Consider the following 27,212-nt stretch of genomic DNA (forward strand, 5'->3'; position numbering starts at 1 on the left):
TCTCCGGTATTTATGCTGGTCTCCGGTCTCTGCAGCTTATTATATAGCCATTAGGGGCATGGCCCCGATGACGTCATCGGGAGGCCCCGCCCCCTCGTGTCACAGATGACGTAAGCGAAGGGCCTGGTTTGGAACCTGGGGGGGACCCCCACGCAGTTTTTTTTCCCATTTTTGCCGTGGAGTTCCCCCTCAAGATTCTCACAGTGCAGGTCGCGCCGCAAGTCGGATCCGACTTGCGGTGCGACATCCATTCAACTCAATAGGCTCCCATAGGGAACCATTGATTTTGAATGGAAGGAAAAAAGCGTATAACGTGGCTGAACGTAGGTTCATCACGTTCAGTCACGTTTAGTCACCTTCGGCCGAGTTTCTGCGGTGGAAACGCTGGGAAACACATGTTCGAACGCAAATAATTGCGTTCTAAAAAAAGTCCCTGAACGCAACTGCCTGCAAATGACTGTAAACGACCATGTGTACATGGACAGATAAGATAACATGGAGCTGCGTTCAGGGGCTTCTGAAAAAAACGCCCAACTGCTCCTAAACGGCCATTTCCAGCGTCCCGTGTACATGGACCAAGTGGGTTTATAACCACTTTAAAGAGGACCTGTCCTGCTTATTTCTATTACAAGGGATGTTTACATTCCTTGTAATAGGAATAAAAATGATCAAAAACATTTTTTTAAAGGGACAGTGTAAAAATAAAAAATAAAAGGTAAAATAAATAAGAAAATAAAAAAATTTAAAGCGCATCATCCCTCTGAGCTAGCACGCACAAGCGAACGCATAAGCAAGTCACGCCCACGTATGTAAAAGGTGTTCAAACCACACATGTGAGGTATTGCTGCGATCATTAGAGCAAGAGCAACAATTTTATCACTATAACTCCTCTGTAACTTTAAACTGGTAACCTGTAGACATTTTGAAAACGTCGCCTATGGAGATTCTTTAGTACCAATGTTTGTCGCCATTCCACGAGCATGCGCAATTTTGAAGCATGACATGTTGGGTATCTATTTACTATATTTCACATTATAGAAAAAAATTGGGCTAACTTTACTGTTTCCTTTTTTGTAAATGCAGTAAAATTTATTTTTTTCCCAAAAAATTGTGCTTGAAAGGCCGCTGCTCAAATACCGTGTGACAAAAAATATTGCAACAACCACCTTTTTATTCTCCAGAGTCTTTTCTAAAAAAAATATATAATGTTTGGGGGTTCTAAGTAATTTTCTAGCAAAAAATACTGATTTTAACTTGTAAACAACAAGTGTCAGAAATAGGCCTGGTCCTTAAAGTGGAGTTCCACCCAAATGTGGAATTTCCGCTCAATTGCTTCCTCCTCCCCTCCGGTGCCACATTTGGCGCCTTTCAGGGTGGAGGGGGGAACGGGTCCCCTGTTTTTGACAGGTACCGTTCCCCACTTCCGGGAAACGTCACAGCGGCAAAGTTAGGTCCCCTCCTCCTACCCCCCACCACTGAGCCAATCCAAATGCGCAACGCACTTTGCGCATGCACAGTAGGGACCCGCCCGTGAAGCCACAAGGCTTCACTGCCGGGTTCCCTTACCGTCAATGGCGGCGGCAGCACCCGACAGTCGATGGAAACATCGGCTGCGGTGCCGACACCGCTGGACTCCAGGACAGGTAAGTGTCCTAATATTAAAAGTCAGCAGCTACAGTATGTGTAGCTGCATACTTTTAATTTTTGGAGGGGGGGGGGCGGAACTCCGCTTTAAGTGGTTAAGGTATACACTACAATACTGTATAACTCTAAATGGCCACTCACTAAAGAAAAAAAGGAAACTTTCCTGTTAACATCTAATATAACAGTTGCTTACAGGTTCAGTAGACCAGATTAATTACCTTTGTTAATTTATTACGTTCAGCATCCGTCCTGCTCACCCTCCGAGAGGACTTTTTTAAATCTGCAAGATATAATATAGGATTAGGAAGCAACAGTGAATTGTGCTTCCTTACTTAGCTGAATAATACCAATCTGCTGCATCTTTTGTGCCTGCTACTCACCGAATATGGAGATTGGTGGGAGAATTTCTGGAAATCGAGCCACAGTTGCACTGCTGCTTCCGTCTTGTTTTTCTTCCAGAATAATATGAGAATGGGCCAACCATATTATAGCTATTAGAAGGAGAGTTAGAGATGCCCCATTCATGTCTGCAACAAGGAAAATGATATTATATTACTATATCACTATATCCTTACTGCATAGGCTACATGCACATGGGTGCATTTGCCTGTGCAGAGTAAATATGCTTCATACTTCTGGTGCCCCGGATATCCTGGAGCTACCTACAGATCATAGAGGTGAATGGGCGAAGGCAGCTGTACACAGCTATGTGCCGCTATTAGGGTGAAGTAGCACATGCACACAGACATAATGTACTGAACGCAGTTATCGCGTGCATTAGAAATTATGCCCGCGTGCTACTTTATGCTAATAGAAGTGCATAGCTGCATACAGCTGTCCTCACCCATTCATGTCTATGTCTAAAAGGAGCTCCAGGACACCCAGGGCACCAGAAATATGCAGTGAATTTACGCTGCATGTGTAAAAGTGCATGAAGATTTATTCAGTTCTAATTATTATTTGTCAATGGCGATGAAAAAAAAAATCAAAGGAAAAAACCTCAAAAAAACTATTATTGTTATCTTTTAAAGCTGATCTCCAGGAACAAATAATTTCACTGAAATACACTGTTAAAAAATAAAGGAACTTTTTTTAATCAGAGTACAGCATCAAGTTGATTATATTAAGTTGGGATAATAATCTGGTCAGTTAAGTAGCAGAAGGGGTTGTTAATCAGTTTCAGCTGCTTTGGTGTTAACGTGGTTATAAACACACTTTAATGACTTTTACCTATAGGTAAGCCTATATTAAGGCTTACCTATAGGTGCTGTAAATATCTCTTAAACTTGCACCGTTTAGGAGATATTTACAGTGCATGTAGCCGATACCGTTTCTTCAGATCCCTGTGCCGTAAATGGCGGCTCCCGCGCGCATGCATACTAGCACATTATGCATTTACTTTGCAGGGGAAAAAAAAAGAAAAAAAGTTTTTCAAGAGTTTACTTCCTCTTTAATGAAATTAACAATAGGTGCACTAAATGGGCAACAATGAGACAACCCCCAAAACAGGAATGGTTTTACAGGTGGAGGCCACTGACATTTATTTTCCCTGCTCATTTTTTCTGACTGTTTATTACTAGTTTAGCATTTGGCTAGGGTCAGTGTCACTACTGGTAGCATGAGGCGATACCTGGACCCTCAAGAGCAGGGATATGCAAATTGTGGCCCTCTGGCTGTTGCAAAACTTCAACATCATGCCTTTGAAAAGCATGCCTTTGAAAATGATGAAAAACATCATGCCTCTGCCTCTGGGTGTCATGCTTGTGGCTGTCAGAGTCTTGCAATGCCTCATGGGCAGACTTGTATAAAGTACTCGAAATTTCTACTTGAGTAAAAGTACAAGTGCTCGATCAAAAAGTGACTTGAGTAGAAGTGGAAGTGCTCGCAGAAAAAGTTACTTAAGTAGAAGTACTAAAGTATTCAACATTTTTTTTTACTTAAGTATTGCAAGTAGTTTTTTCAAAAAATTTGCTACTTAAGAACTAAAAAGTAAAAAGTACCAGTAGTTTTGAAAAAAAATTTCTACTCAAGTACTGAAAGTAAAAGTACAAGTACTGTGTTATGTAGTTCTTAAAGAAAGAAGTCAAAAGTTTGAACATCATATTGTTTTTTATTATTTCAAATGATTTATTCAAATGATTAACCTGTGTTTGTTAGTAGTTTCTTGATGCACTTTAAGCGCTGTAGCACCATTTATTTGTTTGTTTCATATTTTCTTTTTATTGGAAAGATTTGGTATAGCAGCTTTTATTATACACAGCCTTTATTTTCATATGCGCTGATTTACAAATGACATTATACACATTTTTTGAGCTTTATGCAACCTGCCATCTACTGTTCTGGCAGTGGTAATTTTTTTAAAAGTAACGAGTAACTATGCAGCACAAAAAAAAAAATATCGGAGTAGAAGTATCGAAATCATCGAAAAAATGTAGTGAAGTAAAAGTAGAAGTAGGAGAAAAAAATTCTACTCTAGGAAAGTACAGATACCGCATTTCGGTACTTAAGTACAGTACTTAAGTAGTTCTACTTCGTTACTATACATCTCTGCTCATGGGACTTGTAGTTCTGCAACCGCTGGAGGGGTACAGTTTGTATATCCCTGCTATAGAGGTTGCACGGTCAGTCCAAATCCTCCAGGATGGCACATTAATACATTAATAAGTGCCATTGCCAGAAGGTTTGCTGTGCCTACCAGCATAGTCTCAAGAGCATGGATTTCATTTTTCGGGGTGTCTTTGAATTCAGCCCTCTGTAGGTTTATCATTTTCATTTCCATCAAACGATGTGGCATCCTTTCATTCCTAACACATTACCCAGTCCATATCAGTATAGATATCCTGCATGAGATTTTTCCCCATTGTGATCTGATGTGTTTTCAAAGTGTTCCTTTAATTTTTTTTGAGCAGTTTATAATCCTTAACCACTTAGGGACCAAAAGGTTTTACCCCCTTAATGACCAGGCCATTTTTTGCGATACGGCACTGCTTTATTTTAACTGACAATTGCGCGGTTGTGCGATGATGAACCCAAAAAAAAATGATGTCCTTTTCACCCACAAATAGAGCTTTCTTTTGGTGGTATTTAATCACCTCTGCGATTTTTTTTTTTTCGCTATAAACAAAAAAAAAAAAGTGACAATTCTGAAAAAAAAAAAAAATATATATATATATATATTTTACTTTCTGCTATAAAACATTCCCAATAAAAAACATTTTAAAAATCACACTTTTTTATCATTTTAGGCCAACATGTATTCGGCTACATATTTTGGTAAAAAAAAATCCCAATGAGTATATTTTGTTTGCGCAAAAGTTATCGTGTCTACAAACTAGGGGAAAGATTTATGTCATTTTTATTATTTTTTTTTTTTTGTAATGGTGGCGATTAGCGATTTTTAGCGGGACAGATTGGACACCTAACTGACATTTTTGACACTTTTGGGGGGACCAGTGACACTACTACAGTAATCAGTGCTAAAAGTATGCACTATTACTGTAATAATGACACTGGCAGGGAAGGGGTTAACTCCAGGGGCGATCGGATGGTTAAATGTGTGCCTAGGGGGTGCTTTCTAACTGTGTGGGGTTGGGCTCACTGCTTGAACACGTAGACCTGTGTTCCTAAATAGAAGGAACACAGGATCCTTATTTTCATCACTGACAGAACAGCGGTCTGCCGTGTTTACATCGGCAGACCGCCGTTCTGTCTCCATGGGGAGCGATCGCGGATGTCCGGCGGACCTCGCACCCGCCGGACCTGCTGATTGGCTTCCCCTCCGGCGGCGCGCACACGCCCACACTAACTGCTACTGCTACACAAAGAGATTAGTTCTTTAAGCTGAAATTTGGGCTAGATACTAAATAGATATTCGCAATACATGAACTATTTTCATGCCAAAAGATTTACATTTCTATTCAGCCAGTCTTAGCATTGAAGCACCCCTGCCAGATAGCATTGCAATGTCCTAAACTTCTATTGCAGTGGTAGCAGAGTTTGATTAACAACACAGCCCTAGGCTGCTGATCTGACAATGAAGCAGAAGCATACTAATGACATCTACACAGTCAGCATGCTCTCTGCCTATGCTGCAACAGAGTGGGATTGGCATTTAGCACCTCCATGGGTCGGGGGGGGGGGGGCGGCAGACGGACCACATCATGCCCCCCACCTGAACCACCTGGGCTGACGTGGAGGGCAGGCAGCTGCAGCGGCGTCTTCCCCCAGCGGCGGCGGTGGCTTCCACTGCGTCTCCCCCTGCGTCTCCTCTCTCCTCCTTGGCCAATAGCATGGCCTCTCTTTTTGGCCAATCGTTAAACAGGTCTCAGGACCCGCTTCCTGATTGGCAGGGAGGAAAATCAGTGTGATAATAGCGAATATTCATTCGCTATTGTCACACAACTGGGTGGGCTCAGGGCGCAGTGCTCTAGCTTTAATCACGTGCTTAAAAAAAAAAAAAACCCATTGGAATCCATGTGTCTGGCGCCCTGCATGTTGATTAGGGGCTGGACGCATGGATAGGGGGCGGCGCCCCTGCGCCCCGCCATTGCACCAGCCGCCACTGGCAGGGAGTTCAGGATTCTGACAGGTCTGAGAATGCTTCCCTGCTCTTTTTGGAATCTGTCCCTATTATGATTGGGAACCACAAGATGAGTGTTGAGAAGGAGGAGCGTTAAGGCATGAAGGACAGGTAAAATGCAGAGTTGTGTGGTTGGCTAATGGTTGGCCTTGGCTGATATGAGTTGTCATGGCATGCTGGTACTGTGTTTGCAGTAAGACTATCAAAGCCCTCTCCATATGTCAGTTAGGGTTTTCTGTTTTGGCCTGTGTGGCTGCACAGGGAGCCATCTTGTTAGGGGCACCAACAACTTGATTTTCACTTTCTTTACTGTGTGCACAATTATTAGGCAAGTGAGTATTTTGACCAAATCATAATTTTTATGCATAATGTCCAACTCCAAGCTGTATAAAACTGAATGCTTATTGGATTTAAGCATGTGTATTTGTGTAATGAGGGAGGGTATGGCCTAAGGAGATTAACACCCTATCTCAATGTGTTTAATTATTAGGCAGCTTCTTTTCCTCAGGCAAAATGGGCCAAAAAAGAGATTTAACTAATTCTGGAAAGTCAAGAATTGTAAAAAGTCTTTCAGAGGGATGCAGCACTCTTGCAATTGCTAAGATATTGGAGCGTGATTACAGAACCATTAAACGTTTTGTTGCAAATAGTCAACAGGGCCGCAAGAAACATGTTGAGAAAAAAAGAATTAACTGCCAAAGATTTAAGAAGAAGCAGACAACCAGGAACCCATTATTCTCCAGTGTTGTCATATTCCAGAACTGCAACCTACCTGCAGTGCCCAGAAGTACAAGGTGTTCAGTGGTCAGAGACGTGGCCATGGTAAAGAAGGCTGAAACCTGACCATCACTGAACAAGACACATGAGTTAAAACGGCAAGACTGAGCCAAGAAATTTCTGAAGACAGATTTTTCAAAGGTTTTTATGGACTGATGAGAGTGATTCTTGACGGAGCAGATGGATGGGCCTGTGGCTGGATCAGTAAGGGGCACAGAGTTCCTCTTCCACTCAGACGCCAGCAAGGTGGAGGTGGGATATTATTAAACTTGAGCTAGTTGGGTTAAGGATGGACTCAAAATCGACTCCCAAACCTACTGTCAGTTTTTTTAAGACCATTTCTTCAAGCAGTGGTACAGGAAAAAGTCTACATCTTTCAAGAAGACCATGATATTTATGCAGGACATTGTTCCATCGCATGCATCAAAGTACACCACTGCGTGGCTAGCTAGTAAATGCCTTGAAGATGAAAGAATAATGACATGGCCCCTTCCTCACTTGATCTAAACCCTATTGAGAACTTGCGGGCCCTTCTTAAGCGGGAGATTTGCCATGAAGGAAAACAGTACACCTCTCTGAACAGTGAATGGGAGGCTGTGGCTGCTGCTGCACAAAAAGTGGATCGTCAACAGATTAATAAACTGACAGACTCCATGAATGGAAGACTTATGACTGTTATTGAAAAGAAGGGTGGCCATATTGGACTCACTTTAACAGATGAAAATAAACAAGTGAGATGGGAACATTTTCATTTTTCATGTAGTTGCATAATAATTGTGCACTCTCATAGTTGCCCAATACTTGTGCACTCATGGATATTCTCCTAAGAAAGCCCAAATCTCACTTTTACTTTCCTAAATATTCAGGTTTGAGGTTTAATAACTTGTTGGATTGACCGAAGGCACTGTAGTTGTTTATTATTGAAATTAATCTTTAAAAATACAACTTGCCCAATAATTGTGCACACAGTGTATTTATAATAATTACTTGTAACATATAGAGTAGGCATAATCTAGTAATCCCTCCCATTTTCAGCTGAAGTACCTATTCCCGTTCCTCTTTTATCTCTTCATGCTACATTCTTTGTAAGCTGGCAGTATACACAATGGCAGTCAGTCCATAAGGGGCACAGGGGCACCGCCCCTCCCCCCAAAGTTTTGACAACTAGGAAAGCTAATCATAGAATGATTTATTTTTAAATAAATTACAATATGGCTAACATTTTTTTAAATCTTGAAGGTAAAAAAATGTTAGTAATATTATAATTTATTTTTTATCATTTATAATTTATTTTAAAATTATTTTTTCTATGTGTGTGCACTCACTGCTCTGACCAATGGGAGTCTATTATGCTCGTACTTTTTTGACAAGTATGTGATTAGAGCCTGAGGCTCTAATTGGCTTGTTTTAGGTTGTCACTGCACCCCGAACCCTCTTCATTTTGATTTCTGCGAATCAATATTCACCATTGAGTCACTTCCTGTTTCCCGATTCCCATCCCAGCCAATCAGGAGGATGAAGATTTGGAACCCGGAAAGAAGACTGGGTTTGACACAGAAACCACGGAGGGGAAGCCGCAGAGGGGAAGCCATGGAGGTGAGCCATATCAGGGGAGCTGTGACCTGGAGGTTTTTTTTTGCAAGGTCCCTAAAGACACGGATGAGCGAGTGCAAATTTGGGGTGGAGGAACTTGACTGGCTTGCACAGAGTCCTGGCCTCAACCCGATAGAACACCTTTGGGATGAATTAGAGTGGAGACTGCGAGCCAGGCCTTCTCGTCCAAAATCAATACATGACCTCACAAATGCACTTCTAGAAGAATGGTCAAACATTCCCATAGACACTCCTAAACCTTGTGGACAGCCTTCCCAGAAGAGTTGAAGCTGTTATAGCTGCAAAGGGTGGGCCAACTCCATATTGAACCTGACAAACTAAGACTGGGATGCCATTAAAGTTCATGTGCGTGTAAAGGCAGGAGTCCCAATACTTTTGCCAATATAGTGTATATCAACCCTGCCCTCAAGGAGCTTACAATCTAAGGTCCCTAGCTTACATTCATACATACATATACTAGGACCAATTGAGACAGGAGCCAATTAACCTGCCAACATGTCTTTGGAGTCTGGGAGGGAACCAATGTACCTGGAGGAAACCCATGCAGGCACAGGGAGAACACACAAACTTCAGGCAGGTAGTGTTACTGTGGTCAGAATTTGAACCAGCAACCCAAGTTCTGCCAGGCAGAAGTGCTACCCAATTAACTATTGTGAGTAGGGTTATCTAGAGGTATGGAAGATCAAGTATTACTTTTATAAGATTGTAAAGTTAAGTTGGCTATCTACAGTAGATAATATATATTGAAAATCAAGCAGACATGCTATAGGCTCCTAAAATGAGTAGGTGCTATGTAGAGATATGGGAGATCAAGAAAAAGTTATTTCAGATCTCAGAGTGAGTAAGGCTGCACAGAGACATTTAATATCAAGTAAAAAGGCAACAAGAATTCAGTGCGGTTAGTAATGAGATTCGAGATATAGAAGATGAAACAGAAGTTCTATAGGATCTCAAAGTGAGTGAAGTTATGTATAGATAGCAAGTAGAAGTTCTAAAGCATATTAAAGCAATTAGGGCTATGTAGAGATATAAAAGACAAAGTAGACATTCTATGGGATCTCTATTAGGGCTATGTAGAGATATGAATGATTAAAGTGTTACTAAACCCAGGATCCTGCATTCACTATATCTGGTCTCCCACAGTACAAAGGAAATGGAACATGGAAATGCAATTATTTTAGTAAATATAAACTGATACATTCCTTTTCTCATCAGCAGTATATAGCAGTCTTGTAATTTGTATTAGTTCCTAGTAAAGCTTATAAGATGAGTTTTCATTCTCCCCTGATCCTCTGTTTGGACATGTCTGGACAGTGATGATTGGCCATGTGCTGATCACATGCACTCTCCCCCCCCAAAAAAAAAAACTCTCTAGCAATACACACAATACTGAGCATGTGCAGCCTGTCCCCTGGCTCTGTAGATATCAGGTTATTTTTTGGAGACAGTGAAATAAGAGGAGGATCAGAGAGACAGGATTAAACAGCCTTTTTACACAATGCAAAGGATTAACTCTTAGGTTCCACAGTATAACAAGCATGCTTTACTGCATATACAGACTGATTTTACTGTTGTGGGTTTAGTAACACTTTAAAGCGATGTTCCAGCCTCACCCCCTCCAAAAATTTAAAGTCAGCAGCTACACATACTGTAGCTGCTGACTTTTAATATTAGGACACTTACCTGTCCTGGAGTCCAGCGATGTCGGCACCGCAGCCCATGTTTCCATCATCTGTCTGGTGCTGCCACCACCATTGCCATTGAGGGAACCCGGCAATGAAGCCTTGCGGCTTCACGGGCGGGTCTCTAATGCGCATGCACAAAGCGCTCTGCGCATTTGGATTGGCTCGGTGGCGGGGGAAGGAGGAGGGGGCCAAACTTCTGAGGGACGGCGCCACTGCGCTGTCTCCCGGAAGTGGGGAAGGGTACCTGTCAAAAACAGGTACCCGTTCCCCCCTCCCCTCTGAAAAGTGCCAAATGTGGCACCGGAGGGGGGGGGGGAGGAAGCAAATGAGTGGAAGTTCCACTTTTGGATGGAACTCTGTTTTAACGAGACATTATATGGGATTTTAAAGGTAGCAGGTTTGGACAGATAGCACCACTCAACATTGAGCATGGCCCTATATGACTTTTAGCAGTCTGTACCAACTTCAGCTTATGTATGTGAGATAAATAAACATTTTAACATCACAGACTATTTCATGCATCATTCAGTCACGCAACTCTCAATAGAAACTCACATAGACACACCGCTGCTATGTGCTTGATGTAGGGTGTAGGTTCCTTATTTAGAGTAACAGGAAGGTACATTCTCTGCTTCTAGGTGGTGATGCTCCGAAGAACACGGGGAATAATTTACTAAAACTGAAGAGTGCAAAATCTGGTGTAGGTCTACATAGAAACCAATCAGCTTCCAGGTTCAGTCCTCTTCCTTCCGGGTTCACGTCCTCCGGCCATCTGATTGGCCGTAGCCGTGACAACATCACTCCCGCACATGAGCGCAGGAGCCGCTGTTCACGGCATGGGCAGCCGTTCCTTCAGAGCACATGAGCCAGTGATGTCACTAATCTCTCCTAATATCTCCTAAACGGTGCATGTTTTACATTTACAGTATCTATGGGTACAAGTTACAGAGGAAGCTTTACTTGCTCTTTAACTTGCTTTCTATAATGATCAGAGTTTAATACTTTTTTTCTGGTCTGGCTTTCTATGTGTCTTTGCTGCCTTTCAACTCCAAAGCTCTGGTGCTGCAATAGCTGTTTTTCATATCATACCCCAGTATAGTATTTTTTTCCCTTTTAGTCATGAAAATGTAATGAGGACAATGGATTAAGGCAAAAAATCATCTAGTTGAAAGCCTTAAAGCATCACTAAAGGCAAAACTTATTTTTTCATATTGAAAGGAGTAAGGGCGGGTTATAACCCTTGTGAGGTTTTTTTTTTTGTTCTATTGTGGAGATTTCCTTTCACCTCCTGTCCGGTAGCCAAAACAGGAAGTTAGAGGAAATCCCTCCAAATTGAAGGAATTCTTGGGTGGCATTAGGGTCACCAAAACTAGTATCCTTTTTGGAAGATCTCTTTTCTATTATTGCTTTGATGTCAATCCAAAATTTGGGATTTTATTTTACTTTCATCTTTACCACTAGCCGAACGTCCCATAGCAGATTTACTGTTACATATTTATACGAGATTCTGCACTCTCGGGTTTTGAGGACGAGTGAATGCCGGCTGCGGCTCGCTCCCGCTGTGATTTTACCCAGCAGGAGCTAAACAGCGGGTCCCGTGGACCCGATGCCTGCTGTCACCCACTGATCGTTCGGTACACTGACAGAATGCCAGTATGGGACAAGGCAGATTGTCCTTCTGTTAGTACAAAAGACTTGGATCCTTAGTGCCTGTTAAGCAGAAACACTGTTCCATGTCTTATACTAGTACCTCCCCCACTACACTGAAACATTAGCTAGGCATACAGTTAACCCTTTGGTCGCCCCTGATGATAACCTCTTCCCTGCCAGTATCATTAGTACAGTGACAGTGCATATTTTTAGCACTGATCACTGTATTAGTGTCACTGGTCCCCAAAAAAGTGTCAAAAGTGTCAGTTAGGTGTCCAATTTATCCGCCGCAATATCACAGTCCTGATTAAAGCCATTACTAGTAAAAAAATGAAATAAAAATATCTCATCGTTTGTAGACGCTATAACTTTTTGCGCAAATCAATCTATATAAGCTTACTGGGAATACATATTGGCCTAAATTGATGAAGAAATTTGTTGTGTTTTAAATTTTTCTATTGGATGTGTTTTAGAGCAGAAAGTAAAATATATATATATATTTTTTTAATTGTTGGTAGTTCTTTGTTTCTAGCTCAAAAAATAAGAAACGCAGAGGTGATCAAATACAATCAAAAGAAAGCTCTATTTGTGTAAAAAAAAAGACATATATTTTATTTGGATGCAGTGTTGCAGTTGACAGCTAAAATAACGCAGTGCCGTATTGCAAAAATGGACTAGTCAGGAAGGGGGGTAAACCTTATGGGGGTGAAGTAGTTAATGATAACGGCAAACAGGACAAATAGAGAGGGAATCTTCCTAAATCGGGGCACAGACAGCAACAAAAACTGAGTTCTAATCCCTCTCCATTCTATACAAAACTAAAAAAAAATGCCTTTAGGTACACTTTATAGGAGAAGTCCACCAAGGTATTTTGGCAGGAAGAGAGGAGGAAAGCTTGGAGACCCACATGTATACATTACATAGTTACATAGTTTCATAGTTAGTAAGGTTGAAAAAAGACACCAGTCCATCCAGTTCAACCTATAATGAGTGTGTGTGTGTTTATGTCAATAGTACATTGTATACCCCTGTATGTTGTGGTCGTTAAGGTGCCCATCTAATAGTGTTTTGAAACTATCGATGCTCCTCGCTGATATTACTGCTTGTGAAAGAAAAGTTCACATCCTTACTGCACTGATAGTATAGAACCCTTTACGCAATTTAAGGTTAAACCGCTTTTCTTCTCATTTTATTGAATGGCCGCGAGTCCTTTAATATTCCCTTTCGCTAAATAGCTTGTTCCCTATGCAAGGGTCAGTATGGTATTTGTTCATTGATATCATATCCCCTCTCAAGCATCTCTTCTCCAGAGAGAATACGTTCAATGCTTGTAGCCTTTCCTCATAGCTGAGATCCTCCAGTCCCTTTATTAACTTTGTCTCTCTCCAGTTCCAGCGCATCCTTCCTGAGGACTGGTGCCTAGAACTGGACAGCATACTCAAGATGCGGCCGGACCAGAGTCTTGTAGAATAAGAGAATTATCATTTTATCTCTGGACTGAATCCCCTTTTTAATACATGCCAGTACTGTATTATGTTGGCTTTGCTTGCAGCAGCTGGACATTGCAGGCCATTGCTGAGCTTGTCATCTACTAGGACCCACAGGTCCATTTCCATCTTAGATTTCCCCAAAGGTTCTCCCCCCTAGTGAGTAACTTTGGTTTGTATTTCTGGCACCCAAATGCCACATTTTTCAACAATAAACCTCATTTGCCATGTAAATGCCCACCCCAATATTTTGTTCAGGTCTTCTTGTAAGGTTTCCACATCCTGCGTAGAAGTTTTTGCCCTGCCTAATTTAGTATTATCTGCAAACATGGAGGTTTAGCTGTTTATCCCATCCTCTAGGTCATTTATGAATAAATTAAATAGGAGTCCTCGCTTCGGCAGGACAAATACTAAAATTGGAACGATACAGAGAAGATTAGTATGGCCCCTGTGCAAGGATGACATGCAAATTTGTGAAGCGTTCCAAATTTCTCTCTCCATTCCCTTCTTTTCTTACCCCTGAATGACTTCCTCCTCTCTCCAGACCTTTTCACTTATTATTTAAAAAAATGTTCATTTTTGTCTTCTCACTATTAACGGTCAACCCTTAGGGCCTGTACTGCATCGACCTCAATTCTGGTTCAGCTTTAGATCGACGGCTCTCACTTATTGACGTGATACCTCATCTGTTGTTCACATGCTTGACATTCTAAAATACAACAATCCACAGGATTGCCATAAGTGAAGATGCCATACGGGTCTCCCCAAGGAATGATATCCATGATTCTTGACCCGATGCTATTCCTCCTTCCCATTTATCTACCTAATTGTATTGGCTTTAATGCATAAACTGTAAAGAGTTGACTTGTTGACAATAAAAACAATTTCACCCCTAAATCAAATAGGATTGGTCCCAGGACAGATCCTTGGGGGACCCCACTTTCCAGACCTGACCATTCAGAGTACTCCCCATTTATCACCACCCTTTGGACTCTCCCCTGGAGCCAGCTTTTAATCCAGGTACTCACTCTATGATCCATACCTACGTACTTTTTTCTACAGTAAACGTTTGTGGGGGACTGTTTCAAATGCCTTTGCAAAATCCAGATACACCACATCCACAGGCCTTCCTTTATCCAGATGGCAGCTCACTTCTTCATAGAAGGTTAATAGATTGGCCTGGCAAGAGCCAATCTATTTTGTAGCGAAGATTCTACCTTCAAAAGAGAATCTGCCCTTATTTTTGACTGTTTTTTGGAAACGGGTTATCCTAGGTGGTCTTTAGATATAGCCAATTCAATAGCTCTTAGAAAACACAGAAAGGATCTCTTGTTGGTTAGAAATAAATGCAGGTCAAGACAAAGAGGGGTTAATCGTTGTAATGCAGGTCCTTCATTGACATTGGCCTACAGCCTGGAGTTTAATGAGATCAAGGGTATTTTTTATAAATACTTGCCCATTCTATATAATGATGACACTTGTGCAGAAAGTTTGAAAGAGGGGGTTAATGTGGTAGCTAGGGGGGTGAAAACCCTAGGTCATTTTTTGTCACCCAGTTTCTGTAGGTCCAATTCATCGCCCTCTCGGTCACTAACGTGGATTCATTTTAAGGGCAATTTTAAATGTGACTCTGGAGATTGTGGTTGTTGTTCCCATATTTTACCAGGAGGCTCTTTTTGTTCTTCAACTTGTGATGTCAGCTATGATGTCAATAGATTTTTTAATTGCAATAAAAGCTATATTATTTATGTTATCACATGTAATGCACGCTCCATCCAATATGTTGGCAGAACTACCCATAGATTAAAAGATTCCGAGAACATTTAATTGACATTAGGGGATGTAAATCCACTAATGTGGCACGACATTTCAACAATGTCCATGCAGGTAATCTCTCCTTTGTACAGGTAATAGTCATTGAGCAGGTGAAAATGTCAGAGAGAGGGGGAGATATCTTTCGTCAATTATGCAGGAGAGAAGTCTTTTGGATGCTCAAGCTTCAGACGAGGATACCTGAAGGATTAAATTATGAGTGGGATGTCACTCAATATTATGAATAATCCAATAAATGATTCACTAGTTTACAGATTAGATAGATACTACTTTGGGAGTTTTTGTCTGTGTTTTTTGTGTTCGCCGCTGTAGCGATTATTTTCTTAGAAGCACTGTATTCATGGGTATATTGTGTTCGTTTATGATGATCATGTAGGAAGTAGATACATTACATATACACTTTGTTACATCATTAAGTTAGAGCATATGTTATGCCCATGTAAGCCCCGGTTCACACTAGGGCGACCTGTGAGGCGACCTGGTCGCCTCACAGGTCGCCGCAGGTCGCCTCCCATAGGGAAGCTGCGGACCCGTTCTAATAGGAGCGACACAAGTCGCTCCGACCTAGAAAAAGGGTCCGGAGCTTCTTTGGGGCGACCAGGAGGCGACCGCCATAGACTTCAATGTTATGAAGTCCGTGGCGGCCGCTCCGAGGTCGCGGCGCGCTGCTTGCACCGCGATCTCGGAGGTCGCCCCGGGAAGTAGCGTCGCGTGTATGTGAACCGGCGCTCAGTGCTTCTTAGTTTTAAAAAAAATTTGTGTCCAATTTTTTTGTCCTATTTTGTTTTAAAATGTAAACGTCAATATTAGTGTTTGTGTGATTGGTTAACAGGACGATTCTCTGCTATGATGTTGAAAAAGGAGTGGGTTAAAGCTGTATTATTTATACAACGTTTGTAGAGGCGTATCTTCAGTTATGATTAAGCAATTTTGAATCTCGAAACGTATTAACCGTTGTGGCTCATCTGTTGTGTTATGTTCGACTTATACTAAAGAATAAAGAGATACTTTTATCCTTCACTACACTGGAGTGCAGTCAAATTCTCATGTTATTAACTTTAACATTACAGTCTAGGTTACTGTATCTGCCCAATCCTTTTGTGAAGACTGAGGAGAAGAATTTATTTAGTACCTCCGCCTTCTCACTGTCCTTTGTAGCCAGATTTCCTTTGTTGTCCTTTATGGGGCCAACGTGTTCTTGCCTCACTTTCTTACTATTTATATACTTAAAGAATTTTTGGGGTTTTTTTTACTCTCTTCCGCGCTTTTCATGTTCTTTTTTAGCCAACTTGATTGCGCTCTTACATTTCTTATTACATTCTTTGTAATGTTGGAATGCTGCCAATGACCCCTCAGCCTTGTATTTTTTGAAGGCCTTTTCTTTAGTTTTTATATGCATTTTTACATTGGAGTTTAGCCACCCAGGGATTATTTTAGCTCTTTTAACTTATTTCCTGTTGGAATGCACTGGCCAATACCTTTATTTAGTATGTTCTTAAAGCACTCCTATTTTTCCTCCGTGTTCCTTGTTCCTGGGATATTTATCCCATTTTTATTTTTATTTATTTATTCTAACAAAGAGCGCAGTTTAGGGAAGTTGGCTTTTTTGAAATTCAGTGTCCTTGTATTAACCTTGTGTTTCCTATTTTTATGATTTATCCTGAAACAAAAAAAGTTGCCCCATATTTCTACATCCGTGATCAGGTCTGTGTTATTAATAATCAGTAGGTCTAGTAACGCATCTGACCATTTTGTCCTGCAAAACATTTAGAAAATGGCGAACCTTAGAGAATTGCGTGGTTCCTTCTGCCCAGTCTATATCTGGATAATTGAAATCCCCCTTTATAATGACATTTCCCATCCTTGCTGCCGTTCCAAGCTATGATAGGAGGTCCGCCTCCACCTCCTCCCTCTGGTTGAGTGACCTATATAGCATACACCCAATATTACTTTAAACATAGTACCTTCACTTTGAAGCTCTACCCATAGGGATTCTACCTCCTCTCTAGCTAAATTTGTGATATCATCCCTCATATTCACTTGCACGTTGTTCTTATTATACTGGCATACCCCTCCCTCTTTTTTACCCTCTCTATCTTTTCAATAAAGGGAATATCCCTGAATGGTTGCCAGCCAATCATGATAGCTGTCAAACCAAGTCTCCAAAATTCCCACAAGATTTAAATCCTCCTCATACATTAGCCGCTCCAGTTCTCCCATCTTGTTAGCCAGACTTCTAGCATTGGCATACAAACCTCGTAATTTTGTCCGGTTGCATACTATATCCTAGTTAGATGTTATGAGGCTGCACTTTCAATTTGTCTGCCTACCTACCTTGGGTTTTGGATCTCTGGTCACCCTATCGCTAATACCCCCAATAATGCCCACTGCACCTTGCTCCCCGCTGGCTAATTCTACATCTGAACCCCCCCATCACCTATTTTAAAAGCCTCCTTTAACTTTTCGACCATCTTCTCTCACAGTACAGCTGCACCTTCCCCGTTTAGGTGCAGTCCATCCCTACTAGAGAGCCGGTAGCCCACTGAGAAGTCAGTCCAGTTCTTCAGGAACCCCGAACCCCTCCTTAATTCACCAGCTCCTCAGCCACTTGTTAACTTCCCTAATCTCCTACTGCCTCTCTGGTGTGGCTCAAGGTACAGGTAGTATTTCTGAGAATACTACCTTGGAGGTCCTACTCCTTAATTTACCTCCTAAGTCCCTTAAATCGTTTTTTAGGACTCTCCATCTCCCTCTAACTTTGTTGTTGGTACCATGACAGCCCCACCCAATAATCTGTCCACCAGATCCATGATGTACCGAACCCGAGCGCCCGGTAAACAACAAACACTTCAGCACTTATGGTCTTTTAGACAGATTGCCCTTTCTGTCCTTCTAATAATTGAGTCCCCTACCACCAGAACCTGTCTTTCCTTACCCTTAGCCTCGCTCCTGGCCTCACTGGAGGAGTTCTTCCCCTGGCAGCTAGGGGCGTCGCTCGACTCCAGCAATGCTGGCCCTTGACTGGTTTCCCCAACATCACAAAACAGGTCGTATTTATTGGAATGTTCCAGGTCAGGACTGGCCTCCTTGACTCTTTCCCCTCTACCCTTCCTAACTGTCACCCAACTACTCTGCTCTAGTGCCTGCACCCTTGTATCTCCACTCGTCTCTGTGCTGTCCCCTGCCGGGTACATTTCCAGCTCTCCTTAAGTATAGAGATTCTTCTAAGTGTTGCCAGTTGCTTCCCTAGATTCAGGACCTGAGCCTCCAGGGAAGCAATGTGCTTACATTTTGCGCAGCTGTATTTGCTCTCGATCAGATGATCGAGGAATGCATACATGCCACAAGATGTACACCGAGTCGCATCTCCACACCCACTGGGTTTACTAGCTTCCTGTCTCAAAATTCTCAGGAGACAGTTAGTCCTCAGTCATACACAGTTACTCAACAGTATTCAACGCTACACAGTCACTCCACTCAGGTTCTCGAAATAACCAGGTACTTGCAATACTCAGGTATTCGCAATATTCAGATACTCACAATACTCAGGTACTCACACTACTCAGGTACTCACACTACTCAGATACTCGCACTACCCAGGTACTCACAATACTCAGGTACTCACACTACTCAGGTGTTCATCTTACTCGGGTACTCACAATACTTAGGTATTCGCAATACTCAGATACTCACAATAATCAGGTACTCACCTTACTCAGGTACTCACAGTACTCAGATGCTCACAGTACTCAGGTACTCACCTTACTTAGGTACTCACACTGCTCAGATACTCACACTACAAAGGTACTCACAATACTCAGGTACTCACACTACTCAGGTACTCATACTACTCATATCCTCACACTAGTCAGGTACTCACACTACTCAGATACTCACCTTACTCTGGTACTCACACTTCTCTGGTACTCAGACTACTCAGATATTTACAATAGTCAGGTACTTACACTACTCAGGTACTCACACTAATCAGGTAATCACAATATTCAGGTACTCACAGTATTCAGATGCTCACACTACTCAGGTAATCACAATACTCAGATACGCACAATACTCAGGTACTCACACCACTCAGGTACTCACAATACTCAGGTATTCACAGTACTCAGATACTCACACTACTCAGGTAATCACAATACTCAGATACTCACAATACTCAGGTACTCACACTACTCAGATAATCACACTACTCAGGTAATCACCTTACTCTGGTACTCACACTACTCTTGTACTCACACCAATCAAGTACTCACCTTACTTAGGTACTCACACTATTCTGGTACTCACACTACTCAGGTACTCACATTACACCTTCCTCAGCCAGCATCTCCACTACACACAGTCAGTCTTTTTTTACTAGTTTGTGTCTCTGTGCTCCTGCTCAGCTACCCCTGTAAACTGACACTGACACTTGCAGTGCTTGTCAGCGGATTCCTTCTCCCTCAGTCAGCCTGCTTCTCTGCTCCCGCCGCCTTTGCCTGTCACAATCCCACACTCCTGCCCTTAGCAATTAAATTTTCCCGCCACCCCGGCCAGCCTTTCCCCTCTTGGCCTGCCGGTCCCGCTGTCACTCCCGTTGCACTTGATTCCCAGGTCGCCTGCTGCCGCTCCTGGTCCCCTGGTCACCCGCCGCCACTGCCTTTTGTGATTCACTTCTTGGCCCCTTGGGTCACCAGCTGCCACCGCCGCCTCTCAGTCATGGTGGGGGGGGGGGGTGTCTCAGTGGGGGGTTCGGTCAGCAGCAGCTCTCACTCCACACCACACTGTCTCAAGGACAGCACTTCTGCCTTCATCTCGGCAAGTAACAGCACCACCTGGGCAAGTGAAGCCTTTGCTCAATCACAAGTTGCAGTCACAAATTGATGTAGTAGAAAATAAATATTATTAACACCAGCTATCCAACCTATAGTAAGCGTATTTTTCAGAACATTTTCTTACTGAAGTGAGTGTGGGAATCTAACACAAACTACAGAACAGAATCAATACTACTGACCTGATTTAGCAGGCGAGTCCACCCCTTTGCACTTCTATAATGATGCTCACTTCTTGTCTGCACAGAAGTTTGTTGCTTAGCCAATGGACTATCTGTACTACTAAATTTACCGTGGGTGATCCTTTACCAAATAGAGCTATTCATTCTAAAAAAAAATCTTAACTTTCTAGCACAAAGCTTGAATAAAAAGCAAAAATGACTAGCAATAATTTCAAGAATATCATACAAAGATTTATAAAAAAAAAAAATCTAATTTGTAAATTTAAAATTAAGCCTTCTGTATCCTATAATAAAGTGTATGCATAGCCAAAATGTTTTTTTTTTCTTTTTTTGGATAGAGCATAGAAGTCTTTGTTGGGTATTTTTGCTGTCTTTGTACTGTAGGGAGATTTTCCTTCTCTTTCTATTCTAGAGACACAACAGGAAGTTAGAATATATCCCTAAAGTAATTCCCCAGTTAGACAGTAGTCACTGGAACAGAAAGTAATAAAAACTTGACAGAAGGTATTATCCCTCACCACTCAACTTTCCACTCAAAGCGAAAAAAGGGTTTGCCTTCGCACACACATTAACAACAAAAAAAGTAAGTTAACCAAAACAAAAAAGCCTGGATTGGTCTTATTACAGTCAATAAAGTATATTTTATTTGTCCCAACTAAAATGAATGAATACTTGTGGGGGCACAATACAGCATCAAAAATAATATTAAACCAATTTAATATATTTTTGTATTTTGAAATTGCATTAAAATATTTTAAAATGTGTTTTATTATATTACATAGTTCCTGTATGGTGGCTATTGCAAGGTAAAAGGATGTAGACAAAAGACTTCTTCCTGAGCCATAAAGGGATGCATATTTTATGTACATATTAAAAATACTTTTACAGTTAATGTGCACGCCTATTGACATCACAAATTGTTTTAGTAAATTAGGAGTGATTTCTTTAAAATTGATTAAAGTGGAGTATTTAGGGCAGTTTAATGTATTTTATTCAGTGTTTGTGTTTTTTGAGTCTATTTCATTGCTATTTGTGTGCTGTCACTTTTGAAAATCAAATAAAAACGTAAAAGAAAAAATTAGACTAATGTTGGCCTTTTATTGCTCAAGAACAGGTCCAGGAATGTTTAAAGGAGTTTTTATAACCTGTTTTAAGCCACCCTAATTTCCTCTCTATTAATTTCAAGCATTTTGCAGAAGGTGTAAAATCTTGCAGAAGTCTCTTGATTGTCACTTGGGTTGTAATATATACTGCGCTGACCTTAAATTTACAGCAGCCAGCAACAACAAATAACAATTTGTGAAAACAATACGAAAGCAAAAATTTGCAGCAATGTTGGATTGTGTTATAAAGTACAATAGTGCTTATGTATATAAATATATGCTAGCCAAAAATAAAGTGCATAAACTATGTGCAAAATCGCATAATAACTGTGCTAAAATGTGCAACTTATAAAGTATCTAAGTACTTCAATACATAAAGTGCAAAGTTGTATATGGACCACAAAATTACTGCAGTACTAAGCAATAAAGTTCAAAATTATATATGGACCACAAAATCATAAAAATGTATATAAAAAATATATGTAAGTGAATGGGTCATAACATGGCTGATGCTGTTAATGTAACTGTAATGAAGGCTTACCAGATGTAGTGGATCCAATAAAGTATACACCTTTTGGGCCATTCAGGCTTCTAAGTAATAGATGGACTTGATACCAGTATAATGCAAATGCCGTTTTTTTTATCTACTTGTACAAGCGTTATACCATCAAGTCTGTGTAAGTGTGTTTCTTCTTTATACCATTAAATGTCTTAAAAGATACACACTATGTGAGCTTTTTATTTTTTGAGCGTCTGGAAGAGGATTTATTGCTAGTGGCTATAGCATTCCTTATGAGTGGATGACGTTGGAGGATTGAGACATTGATCTTTGGATATTATACTGGTATCAAGTCCATCTATTTCTTAGAAGCCTGAATGGCCCAATACTTTATAGGGTCCACTACATCTGGTAAGCCTTCATTACAGTTGCCCTAATGGTGATGGTCATGCACCTGAATTCACAATAGAAGACTTATCAGCACCTTTGCATGTCCATGGTGGAATCTGTGGACTTTTTGCTATGATGAGCATTTTGCATTAACAGCATCAGCCACTTTATCACCCATTCACTTACAAATAATTTTTATAATATATGTTTTTTTTATGATTTTGTGGTCCATATATAATTTTGAACTTTATTGCTTAGTACTGCAGTAATTTTGTGGTCCATATACAACTTTGCACTTTATGTATTGAAGTACTTAGATACTTTTTAAGTTGCACATTTTAGCACTATTATGTGATTTTGCACATTTTAGCACTGTTATTATGTGATTTTGCACATGGTTTATGCACTTTATTTTTGGCTAGCATATATTTATATTCATAAGCACTATTGCACTTTATAACACAATCCAACAGCACTGCAAATTTTTGCTTTTTTCTTGATTGTCACTGACAACATTTTGGTAAATTGAAATCTCTAAAGGCCCGTACACACGTACCGATCGTCGGCCGAAAAAGCGTCGGCCGATGACCGATCTGCCGATTGTAGGCTTGTTAGTATGATGCCTCCGACAGCCGTCAGCGCACATTCTGCCGACAAGAATCTGTCATGCAAGCATTAAAATTTTTGTATGCCGACATCAGAGCGGCCGATTGTTCGCCAGTCAGTACAGAATTCGGCCGACAGACCGCAGATTTGCAAGACTGGGCATGCTCAGAAAAGAAAAAACACAGGGAAAGTTAACCATTACATGACATCACTTCTGCAGTCGGCTGTAGTCGGCGGACAAAATTCTTGTGCAGTCTTTGCACTTTTCAACAGACACCGACAGCCCGGGGACGATCGGTACGTGTGTACGGGACTTAAGTCTTGCTCATCCCCAGATCCCTGTGAGATGACCAATTTAGTAAAGCGGGACCCTTATATGATTATTGAAGGGGGGGGGGGGGGGGCAAGCAGCAAAACACTAAAGACATACATGACTATAAAATACACTTCTGCACTAATAAACATTAAAATAAATATATAAGATAATTAAACCGGAGTGGAGGACCAGCAAGTGACAAATTTTAGGTGAAAAGAGATCATCCTACTGGGCTCACAAATCATAATAAAAACTCGCCAAGGTATGCAACCCTGCCAAACTGCAAAAAACAAATTATGAGAGACAGTTAACCTTATTGCAATTATATTGAGTATAATTTATTTTAAAGTCAATGATTTCTTGACATTGTACTTTAGGTTCACATATTTACATATGCTATTCTTTCCATTAACATTTACATGTACAGTTGCAAATATGCTTTGGATTACTAAAGTATGAAGCCAAAACACTGCAACCTAAATATGAATCCTTTCCCATCAGATGATCCCTTCAATCAGATGATAAATTGTTTTATTATTTCTTTGTATTCTTTCACAAGTGTTACCTCTAATCTCACAACAAGCTTTGATCTTGTGATCTTTGCAAGCTTTAAAGAACTGACAACGTAATTTTAATGCTTCAGGGGGTAATTAGTTCCTTTCAATAATTTTAAAGCTTTTTTTTTTTTTTTTTTTTTTTATTCTAAGCAGCAACTGATGGTCTTTAAGACAGAATGTAAAAATAGCAGTAGACATAACCTGTGCAATTTTAGTGGTTTCTGTTAAGAAGTAGCAGTAGAAACAGTTGAAGCAATCATCCATGAGCAAATATCCATGAAGTGCTGACATTAATCAGTAATAAATCAGATATAAATCATTCCCTGTAATTTAGTTATTATTATATCTAATCTTCAATGTATTTCATATTAGATCTTCTGCTTTGCATATTCATATGTTTTTTTAATAGGTTTTCAAGTACTAAATAAAAATATGTGCTTTTTTAAATTTAGAAATGTTTATGTTTGTAATTAAATATTTCATACCCCCCTTTTTTCCCCAGATATAATGATATTATAGATCTTAATATTGTGTTTTTATTCTCTTCTGAAAAACATGGTTTTACAGTGCTGCTTTATTTAAAACTAACTTTTCTGCTTATACTTTATCTCTGGATTGCCATAAACTTGAACTAAGAAATATGTACATGAAAAATGCAGCATGCTGAGCTTTTATCGTGATGTTTTTCTGCTGTCTGATTTTGGCAGCCTATATACTATATGTACAGCAAACACATCTTTACATAAAGAAAAATAACTCTCTATATTACACTACTCTGGTATACATTTTTCGAGTATTATTCATTTTAAAGAATAGCACAATGAAACAGTCATGGCACAACTGCATATATAATTTTTTGAGTATTTTTTAATCAAATTTCTAAAAAGATATCTGTACTGTAAAATCCAGAGCAAACTAACAATAAAAATTCATATTTTTAAAGTTAATCCTAGGGATGTAAAAAGTCATACTGTAATAACTCTAAACTACAGTAACTTTCTATAATATTTTGAGAATATCTTGTTGAATATGTTAATTCAAGTCATCCATTCACGAATTTGCATTACTTGTGTTATTTGATAAATTACATATTTAAAATGATTTGTGAAGTTTGCTTTTTGTAGAAAGTAAATCTATATATATATATATGTTAAACAAGAGAATCAGAATTCCAAAAAGATTAATATTTCTTAGGATGAAACCAATACAAAAGATCTGCAACATTAGTTAAAAAAAAAGTCTAGGCGAAATATCAAAATTTAAGTTCTTTAATTTAAATTGATACCTTGAATTCTATTTGCCCTTGTAATATTAAATTCACTTGCAAGCACTCACACTCCTATACAGAATATATACTGCATATACAGTATATATATTAATAAATATAATCATGAAAATAAATGCATTATGTTTACATTATTACATATCTATTTACATCCGATTTTAGGTCTCTTACCTGCCGAGCAGTAGATCTGGTAGCTGTTCCTTGTTTTCACTGTACAAGGCATTGGACATGTCTGTGATTTAAATAAAGTCATGCTGGGCATTGAGCCACATGTGGGTTTCCTTAATATAGAGTAGAACTCCTTTTCTGTCAATTCCATTACCACGTTATGAAATATGCTCTATGCTTCTTCCATTCCTTAATTTTATTTGTGCCTTTTTATGCTTGGCTGCTCATTTAATACCTCCCCATTGTCAAAATTTGCTCTAAACCAGCCATCACTAATTGATGAACCATGGTCTGGACCTGAACTCAGCCAGCCAGTCCCTATTGAAGGTTCCACACCTCTGCAGTTGTCGGTTGCTATGACCACAACCAGTAACTGTGATGGGGACACCTGATATAAAGGAGCACTCTGATGGGTACAACTAATGTAAGGGGACTGTAATGGGGACACCTGTTTTAAGGGAGCACTGTCATAGGGACACCTGATTTAAGGGAACACTGAGATAGGAACACCTGATGTAAGGGGGACCTGTAATGGGGACAACTAATGAAAGGGAGCACTGCGATGGAGACACCTGCTTTGCTTTGCATCTTTTAAGGTTCTTCCAGTAAACCCAAAGAAGCTTAAAAAAAAAACAAAAAAACTCTGTAGTGTATTAATATGCCTTTACTAAACAAAAATGCTGTACATACAAACTATTACAATTATAGGAAAACTTTACAAGACTGATAGATATACAGTCAACAAGCAAATTTCTACCTATTTCCTAGTGAATAAGCAGGAACTTATTTTCTGTATACAATAGAAATAGCTAAATAGCTAATAGCTAAAACTGTACTTCGATTTTGATTGCTATCTCTTTGAATCAAACTTTTTTTTTGCCTGAAATCAAACTTTTTTTTGCCTGTTTTCGTTCTTCTTAATTTTTTATTTTTTTATTTTATGTTGTGCTTGATTTAAGGTCACCTGTCACTTTTTGTTTCAGGGTCTGGTATTTTGGGTTTTCAATTATCCCCAAAATAAAATAAAGACACTATCAACATAATATACCCCCAAGTATATTATGTTAATAATGCCTCTATTTTAAGGTCAACTGCTTCTTTTTCTTTTGGTACATGGCTTTACTTTAAAAAAGTGGGCTTTTGTGATATTTCAGGGTTTTCCTTACTTTTTATTTATAGCTATGGGGGAAAAAAAAATAGATCTATAATGCTTTTTGTCAATGGTATTACCACAGCAGTCTTTGTTTTTCTGCATCCCCCATAACATAGCTTTTTTTAGGTGGCCATACACTGGATGAAATTTGACTGGTTCAGCACCAGTTCTGACATTGTGCGGCTGTCCCTGCTCAACTTCTGTGGAAAGGACTTTTGGAAAATCTTCCTCCGTCAACGAATGCAGTCAATGAGCTGAAAAGAGTATCCTGACAGCAGCTGGCGTAGCTGTCAGAATACAATGTCTTCCATCCACTTCATTTGTGTGAATGGAGGAATATAGGACACAAATCCTATAGTCTGCTGGCTGAATAGAAAAACTAACAGTGTTTGACCAGCTTTACCAGTTGATCCTGCCAGTATGTCTGGCTCAAAGTCTCCACTTTAATTCATTCCAAAGGTGTTCTTTTTTTTTTTATGGTTTTCTTTTTTTTTTTTTTCCAAAATATTTTTATTAAATGAAATTGAAAAAGTCATACAGCAAGACTGGCAAGGCATTTGGTGAACATAAATTATTGCATTGAACAAGGAGAATACAATAATCTTATAACCAAGAATGGATAACAAGTCAACCTAAACATATTGTCAAGAGGAAAGGTATTTGACAAATAACGAAAAGTCAAGTACATCGTGAGAAAGGATTTATCTTGAACATGCCAAAATTAGAGAGCTAAGTAAAGATCGGTTCATGGTTGTGAGTGAAAGGCATAAAGGGTTGGTAAAGATCCAACTATAAGAATAAGATCTCCTTGTGGTTTATCCCATAGTTGAGATCTGAAGGGTATGGAGAAGGTGT

The 27,212-nt window shown here is 39.9% G+C and overlaps 1 protein-coding gene across 1 annotated transcript in view; it reads right to left on the minus strand.

Annotated features, from left to right (window-relative positions):
* LOC309567052 (agouti-signaling protein-like) overlaps positions 1 to 27,212 on the minus strand; it is a 102,814-nt gene that overhangs the window by 35,407 nt on the left and 40,195 nt on the right. The window contains exons 2-3 of the mRNA XM_082272374.1: positions 2,025 to 2,171; positions 1,863 to 1,924 (exon numbers count right to left, since the gene is read on the minus strand). Coding sequence (XP_082128500.1) covers positions 1,863 to 1,924; positions 2,025 to 2,171 — 209 coding nt within the window. The remainder of the gene's footprint in view (positions 1 to 1,862; positions 1,925 to 2,024; positions 2,172 to 27,212) is intronic.

Source organism: Pelophylax lessonae (genome assembly GCF_965119305.1).
Source record: "Pelophylax lessonae genome assembly, chromosome: 11".
Classification (NCBI taxonomy): domain Eukaryota; kingdom Metazoa; phylum Chordata; class Amphibia; order Anura; family Ranidae; genus Pelophylax; species Pelophylax lessonae.